An 8,543-nucleotide genomic window follows, 5' to 3' on the forward strand; every position below is an offset into this window, starting at 1 on the left:
TATAGAAGTGGGCAGGATATAATACCCTTAATTTGAATTAATCTAGGGCACCTGATTTATATACTTACTCTTCTGAAAAGCCAAGGGAATTTAATGACTACAAACGATTAGTGATTTAAGGACCCAAAGTGTTTTATCTCATCTGAAAGTCTTTTGATTCAATTTAAGAAAATGAACTTCAGATTTTGAATTAGGTTTTCAGTTCTGATGCTTGGAAATTCAGAGAGATAGATGTATCATGGCCATAAAATAGTATTATTTCTTTATTACAATTATTTCTATTGAAATAGTTTTCCAACAGTTTGTGGAAAATAGGACTTTATACCTATGGATTCTTCAGTCACAGCTCCTAAGCAAGAGACCAACTCATCTGGAACTAACGTCTGCTCTTGAACATTTTCAGTGGACGGTGGACTTTTCCACTGGTTTTCCAAAAGTGTATTAGGTTCCTCATCTGTTGTATTGAAAGTGTTGCTCTGTCCACTTCTGTTGTTGTTTAAAATGAGGTTAAACTTCTCAAGTAAAAATGTATTGCTCCCAGTTCCTTCAGCATTCCACAAGAAAGTAATAGGACTTGTATAATCTTTTAACAAAACATGTGTATCTTGGCTTGAGAGATACGTGTTTGGATCCAGTGCTTGGGACTGTGTTTCGTAAGTATTACTAAATACATTTCCCAGTGGGCTTCTGTTGGAAACCTGGGGCTTATAGCCATTGTTCTGCTCAGTGACTAGAGTGCTGACAAGCAGTGAGTTTTGGGAGATGGCCATATGCTCAGTGGCCACTTTTCTGTTTCCCTTTTTGGTGTCTGTGGTCTTGCACTCCTCCTGCAGTGATGTCTCTAGTACTTCCGTAACGACTGGATCATCATTATCCAAGAACAACTGGGTGGAATTGCTACTCATTAACTCACTTTTTTCCTGAAAAAATAAAATAAAATTAACAAATAGACAATATTTTGTAAATGGTAAAAATGTCACTGCTGTTTCCTAAGAAAGAGACAGGAGCGCAGATTCAAAATCCTACTCATTTCACCTATCCTTACTGTTCTCCCTTTCAGTCTCTTTGTTAGCATGTTACACCATCATTTAACCACCTCTGCAAAGGGAACTAGAGGGGAAGAGGAAAGGGAACATGTGAGTGTGCCTGAATATTTTTCAACACACTTCAGGGCCAGTCCTGACTGTAGCGATATTATTTAATATTTAGGTTGCGGCAGAGTCTCCAGATCTCAACCAGGTTGGACCCGATGGTGCTAGGCACTGTACATGCACACACAGATGACGACACTTCCTGCCCCCAAGAGCTTGCAATCTGATTTCCAGAGCCGCTCCAGAATGTCACAGTGCTTGCTGTGGAATCACGGTGAGCCACGACCCATAACCACAGCATAACCTGTTTCAAATAGATTCATGGATTCCAAAGCCAGAAGGGATCATTGTTATAAACTAATCTGACCTCCTATTAACGCAGACCATAGTACTTCCCTGAATTAATTCCTGGTTGAACCAGAGCAGATCTATCTGAGAGAGAAGATTTCTCTCACTTTGGGCTGTATTTATTTGTTATGACTTTTTGCATGTGGAGTTAAATTTGATCTGTATAGAAAAATGAAAACAACTGGGATGTTGTTTTGAGTAGTTACCTGGAGTGACTTTACCACACTGCTGTTTTCCACATTAGGAAAATCTTCAGTCAGCCATTTTGGTGTCAATGATGCAAATGCTGTGCTAACTCTTACATAAAATAAAATTAAGTAAAAAGTTAGTATATTGTATTAGTGACTTAGCAGGGTAAAATTGCCCCTGGACAGAGTGGCAATATGAGACTTATGCACAACTTATGTCTCACTTCAGTGGCATATAGGCCTTGCATTTGCCCTCTGCCCAAGGAGACATTTACCCTAGGAGTATTAAAGGCTCATTTACTTACAGTCATGTGATATAAATAATGGCGTGCTGTGAATTCTCAGAATTTCTTTGAAAATTGAATCCCATTTTTATTGTAAAAATAGTGTTGAAACCTCCTGGCAAATTTTCCTTGATTTCAATTTAAGTGCCCAATTGAGCATCCCTTTCTCAGACAGAGTTCCCATAGAAGTCAGAGAAAGGTAAACGCTGAACAGGGCTCTTTGGGAACATGAAAGTAGCTTGGTAGATGCACACAAGTGAGTCAGGGCTTGATCCTGAAAGCCTTCCATATGTAGAATTCCTAGGGAAACCATGGAGAGCTCCATTTGAAGTTCACTTGTGGGATTGAGCCCAGAGTATATAGTTTGAATTCCACACATTTACTAATACTGTGAATCAGTTCGATGCTAACAGACTGACTGAGCCTGAGGGAATGGGGTAGGTTGAGTCTGGCTTCACCCCTGGGAAGGGGACAGGCTCTGGAAATTGCTTACTCTGGTCTCATGCTAGGTGGCTGCTAATGAGGAGGCAGTATCCTCTCAGATTCAGCCTTTGCAGCTGTGTAGCCTCCAAGGCCTATGGTGCTCCCACGAATCAGAAGCCATGGAAGCCATTTTAGTCTGGCCCAAGCTCTTGTGCAAAACGTATAGGTTTAAATTTACAGTGTTGCCAGCTGTCAAACTGGAAAAAACAACATATGTTAAGAAGAAGAGGATGCCTATATTTCCTGATCTGTTGAGATTGGCTCAGGCACATGGTCAGAAAAACTGTGGTATTGAAACTTGACTTTCTTACAATCAAAGCTGCTCTGTAACCTACACAAAAGAAAATTACTTATAAGAAACTTTAAGTGAGCCAAACTTCCATTGATTTCACTGTGTGGTACAGTGTTCCTGAGGGAATAGGGAGTCTCTGGTTTCAATTAAATGCTTTTATTTAATAGGTGCATCAACAGCAGAATAGATGAAACCTGATTCTGATTCTGTGTCTGGTTCAGAGAACCAGATTTAGCTGGAGATTGGTCCTGCTTTGAACAGGGGGTTGGACTAGATGACCTCCTGAGGTCCCTTCCAACCCTGATATTCTATGATTCTATGAACCCCTTAACACCATCTGTCCACATATTTCTCTTTAGCCTACTTTGTGTTAGTGCCATCCTTTGGATCATGCAGGTTAACTCCATATGCAGGTTAATCCACATTAGGAAAATCTTCAATCAGCCATTTTGATGTCTATGCCACAGGAGTCTGCTTGCCCAAGAACCACAGCATTTCATTCAAGTTTCCTGTACAGGTGTGTTTGATGCAGCAGTGGATGAATTCCTAGGTATCAATATCTTAGTGAAGCACAAGATTCAAATGTTGAGGTAATTCACAAATAACATGCCCATTGTTCTGTGAAGTCCATGGTTCAGAGGGAAGGAGCAGGGGATACAATACATTTGATACTGTATCACTGGTGAAATGGATGTCAGGAAGTCTTTGTAAAATATTTTAACTGTTCTGACTGATTTTTCTTTCTGCTGCCCCTCTCCTAAGATCTCTTCCTGTTTCTAAATATCCTAATGTGGGATTTTGATAGGTAAGTTCTATTTAAGCAGTAATTTAAATAGAACAGACTGTTGGGAATCATCAAGAAAGGGATAGATAAGACAGAAAATATCATATTGCCTCTATATAAATCCATGGTACGCCCACACCTTGAATACTGTGTGCAGACGTGGTCGCCCCATCTCAGAAAAGATATATTGGAATTGGAAAAAGTTCAGAAAAGGGCAACAAAAATAATTAGGGGTATGGAACAGCTTCTGTATGAGGAGAGATTAATAAGTCCGGGACTTTTAAGCTTGGAAAAGAGGCGACTAAGGGGGGATATGATAGAGGTCTATAAAATCATGAGTGATATAGAGAAAGTAAATAAGGAAGTGTTATTTACTCCTTCTCATAATACAAGAAAAAGGAGCCACCAAATGAAATCAATAGGTAGCAGGTTTAAAACAAACATAAGAAAGTATTTTTTCATGCAATGCACTGTCAACCTCTGGAACTCCTTGCCAGAGGGTGTTGTGAAGGCCAATACTATAACGGGGTTCAAAAGATTCATGGAAGATAGGTCCATCAATGGCTATTAGCCAGGATGGGCAGGAATGGTGTCCCTAGCCTCTGTTTTCCAGAAGCTGGGATTGGGTGACGGGGCATGGATCACTTGATGATAACCTGTCTGTTCATTCCCTTTGGGGCACCTGCCATTGGCCACTGTCAGAGGACAGGATACTGGGCTTGATGGACCTTTGGTCTGACCCAGTATGGCTGTTCTTATGTTCTTATGTTATTTCCATTTATGCCTTAGCAATAAAGTTTTAAAAGATCAAATATATGCCAACATAGAATAAACTTAATTTGGGTTTAGATTAAGCTTTTTTTTCCATTCTTTTTTCTCGTATGTCTATAGTATGAAATACCCCTTGTTCTCTAAATATGGGCTTTACAGAGGAATGGTCATATTATTTTGTGTTGTGATTATCCACCTTATTGTAAAAAAAACAAAAAACAAAAATCTCGGACATCTTTTGGCAACATAGGATTATGAATGGGAAAAGTTGCCCTGGGTAACAGGGGGCTGTACAAAACTGGATCAATTTCTATAATTCTAGGGTTTTCTGAGAGAGAGGCATATTCTGGAGACTAAGGGGGGGGAAATGAAAAGAAAGCCGTACCTTTTTCTAAGTGATTTTTTAAATATCAAAGTTAAGAAAACAATTGATAGTATGATCGCACCAGTGCCTATTCCCCAAAAAACTTCTCCATCATTATCTGAAAAGGGAGGGGAAAAAAAAGAGAATTAATCAAATTGCTTATATCTTAGGGAAGATTTTTTTCTAGGCCCCAAACCTGAAAACATGTATACACGTGTGTGAGTAGTCCCATTGAACTCAATGGGATTATTAACATGCATAAAGTTATTAATATGCATTAGGGTTTGCAGGATTGGGGCATTAGTTTGTAAACCAGCGGCCTGGTGAGAGGACAAACATTTTTCCAAAAATGAAGCTTAGAAAGGCTGAAGAAATCTTTCTTACTTTAAGAAATGCTGTGGGGCCCATTGCTCAGCTGACATATATCAACATAGCTCTACTAAAGTCAATGGAGCGATGCTGATTTACACCAGTTGAAAATCTGGGATGAAATACACAAAATAGAATATTTAGTGCTTGATTCAGCCCGTTTGTTTAAAAATGACAAAGCAAGGGAGATGAATGTGCACTGTTGTCTTAATTGTGCATTCCCTGTGCACCCCAAGCTCTCACTGTCTTCAGTGAGTGCAGGACCAGGGGCTAGAGGAGCAGCACACTTTACACTGCATACTTCTGTACATTTGCTGCTGTGATCTGGCTGTGAGAATCTAGCTGTGGAAGGGAGTTTCCAGGCAAGCACTTCTCAGAAATATGGCCAGTGTGTTTAACCATTAGCTACACATAAGAACAAATGTGTACGCTGCTTTTAAACTGATCATTTGTTTGGTTTTGGCTGCCTGACTCTGAACAAGCAATACAGAAGTACCTTTACTGGTTACAACAAACCAGAAAAATAACTGAGGTTAGTGTTACATGAGAAATAAACAAGCCTTTGGCTCAAATTGTGGAGTCAAAATAGCTTAGCCAACATGCCTATCTGTATGATCAGGAAATGCTATCTTATTTTTTTGTCTCAGTTTCTCATATCCTAGCTGTTGTCACATACATTTAATTTTAAGTGTCTTAACAAAACAAAAAGACCTAAAGCATAATTGTTGCAATAGCACAGTTTATACAACCTATTAGTATTATGCCCTAGACTAACTAACATGTGTTGTTTGCTTTATAGGGCTGCAGCATTCTTGTACTGGTGAAAGGGTGTGTTTTTGGCTGGGCCATGTCTCCAATAACAAACCAAGTGTTACTAACTTTTCACTTCTCTGTTATCACATCACTAAACTGCCCTCCCCTCTCACAGTCTCTGAGATACTATTGGTAGCACATAGTACAGCAGAAACCACCCACTTCTGGTCAAGTAGAAACTCTTGCTTACCAAGTCTGAAATACTATCTTCTTACCATAGGAAATCTCCCCTGTAGCTGTGGCGATGATTACAGGATCAGTATCAATGCTTCTGTTTGGGAGCCTTTTTACTGAAATAATTTAATGAGGGAGAGAAAACAGTGTTGTGGTGACAACCTTACAGAATATGTTTCCTTTAAAAATTGGGTACGAAGTGCCTAAATCTGTTCCAAATGGCATTTAGGCACCCAAGACGCTTAGGTGCTTTTTGAACATTTTACCCATGTCCTTACTGAGGGGAAAAAAATAGAGCTGTTTCACTCAAGCCCCAAAGCAGCTGTTGGCACCTATTTGCCTTGGTGTCCAAGCAATTCAATATGGATTTTTGTAGACCTGTCTGGAATTTAGACACAAGTGCAGAATGCTCATACTTACCCTTTTCAGCTCCCCCGCTCCTAACTGGGTGGATGCTTGAGATTTCTCTTACCAATGCTGACTGCCGGTAGATCAGTTGCCAGACATCCTTGTCTAATGAGCCTCTTTGTATAATTTTTAAATGGTAAAAGAGAGAAATCCCTACGCCACTCTGCTGTGAGTGGATACCATCAGAGATATTTCATTAGCTTTTCCCCAAAGAGTGTGGATTTTGATGGCCAAGACCACAGACCAGTATGACAGACTGTAACATACAACTTGTCTTTATTTAAAAATAACCCTATTTACAGCCATGGAGACCCATAGCTATATCTATATATATCTATTTTAGGCCTCCATAATCTGGACTCCCAGGAGATGGAGAACTCTCCACCCACTCAATCATTTCTCCCTGCAACCTAAATGTTCGCAAAGAAGAATGCTGCAGCCTTGCCTGAATTTCTTTTGAATTCCTTTTGATATCATTCATTTTGACTGGCTGGATGCAGAGCGATGGCCAGTGATCGTGAGTAGCTTCCATGAAGGGAAGCACATTTATACTGAACAAAGTCACTAGCCTGGTTTCTTGTTTCATTGTTGCAATTCCCTTGGTAGCTCCATTTCCCTCAGCCAATAGGAGTCTTTGATTCCACGGAAAACCTCTTCCTTTAATTTTTGAAGTTCCAATCTATGCTTCTCACTTTGTTTTTAAAGTTACATTCAAACTCTGTGCCCCTAGACCTGGCAGTTCAGGCAAGCAAGTCCAACCCTGATACTTTATTTTGAAGGACTTTTTAAAGCTAACAAAGAAGAGTTTACAGATACAATTTATCCCTTTTTAAAAAAAAATACAGTAAAGGTTCAGAACTCTATGTCTTACAACAGGACAATATCATTACACTAAGTCTTATAATAAAACATTGTTGTAAGAAGTAGAGTTGAATGACACTGAGCTTTGAGCCATTGCTGTAGAGTAATGCAGTATTTTTTATAAAGGAAAAATATATTGTAGGTTTACACATGAACATTTACTGGATTTCGAGAACTGCTAATCCTGCTAATGATAAACATCATTACAAGATGTATTGAATTTCGAACATATGTTTGATTCTCAGGATATGAAATACCATTTTAAATACTGATTGAATACAAATGAGTCATCACTGTGGACAATTACAGTCCATGCACCATATAATTTACTCGGTTCTTTGGTTCCCCTGTTGTTCTAGGCACTACTACAATACAGTTAGTAATAATAATAATGGCCATATCTAGCACAAAATCACTTTTGCCATGTCATTGAGCACCATTTAACCATAATTCTTTTATCTTTAGATCTGTGCTCTATTTGGGTTAAGGACATGACCTTCACCTGATGTAATTTGTTGGCCTATGTGAAACGCCCATTATATGAAGTTAAATTTTGTCAGGATGACTTGCTATTTTATGATGATTTTCACAATATATCATTTGTTAACACTGAAGAATTATGGGGAGGGAGGAAGTCGTGGGTGTGAAATGAGAAATGTATTGATCTATATATTAAAATATATTTAGCCAATATTAGTGGGTTGAGACAGAATTACTATATTCTACATTGAATGCTGCCATCATGTGGCTCAGGTGGAAATTGCAAATTATAACTATGGATGTTACTTAGAGCTAGTTGAATCTGTTATTGCAAATAGTTTATCTGGTCACTTTGGCCCTTTGTTCTGTTCATGACCCAGTCCTGATTTCTAAGAATATATTTGGTTTTTGCAAGCATTCATCAAAGAGTTTATGCAAACTGATTTCCACAAAGCATTTCTTTCAACTATGTCTTTGACTACTTGTGATTTATGGTATGTGTGATTGGTCACCAAAGGCATATGGCATTGTTTTTGTTCCCTGATTGGATGACTAAATACTCTTAAACTTGGGAATAATGAATGGACTATAGGAATAGCAAATAATGCGGTCTGGAATGAATTTTCATAGCTTGATACATGTTAAGGCCAGAAAGAACCATTATGAGCATCTAGTCTGACCTCCGGCCGTAGAATTTCACCCGGTAATTCCTGAATCAAGCCCATTAACTTATTGTTTCAGATGAGCTCAGGTGAAAAATTTGGGATTCACAAACATTTTCATGAATAAACCAGTGGTTGTCCAAATATTCTCAAACAACAAATAATGGGACC

The 8,543-nt window shown here is 38.8% G+C and overlaps 1 protein-coding gene across 1 annotated transcript in view; it reads right to left on the bottom strand.

Moving 5' to 3' along the window:
* Window positions 1-278: 278 nt before the first annotated feature.
* Window positions 279-8,543, bottom strand: part of LOC113407369 (interleukin-23 receptor-like) — a 61,556-nt gene continuing 53,291 nt past the window's right edge. The window contains 4 exon segments of the mRNA XM_029912390.1: window positions 279-920; window positions 1,646-1,736; window positions 4,627-4,723; window positions 6,003-6,077. Coding sequence (XP_029768250.1) covers window positions 279-920; window positions 1,646-1,736; window positions 4,627-4,723; window positions 6,003-6,077 — 905 coding nt within the window.

This window comes from Terrapene carolina, unplaced genomic scaffold (genome assembly GCF_002925995.2).
Source record: "Terrapene carolina triunguis isolate 2854851 unplaced genomic scaffold, T_m_triunguis-2.0 Scaffold211, whole genome shotgun sequence".
Classification (NCBI taxonomy): domain Eukaryota; kingdom Metazoa; phylum Chordata; order Testudines; family Emydidae; genus Terrapene; species Terrapene triunguis.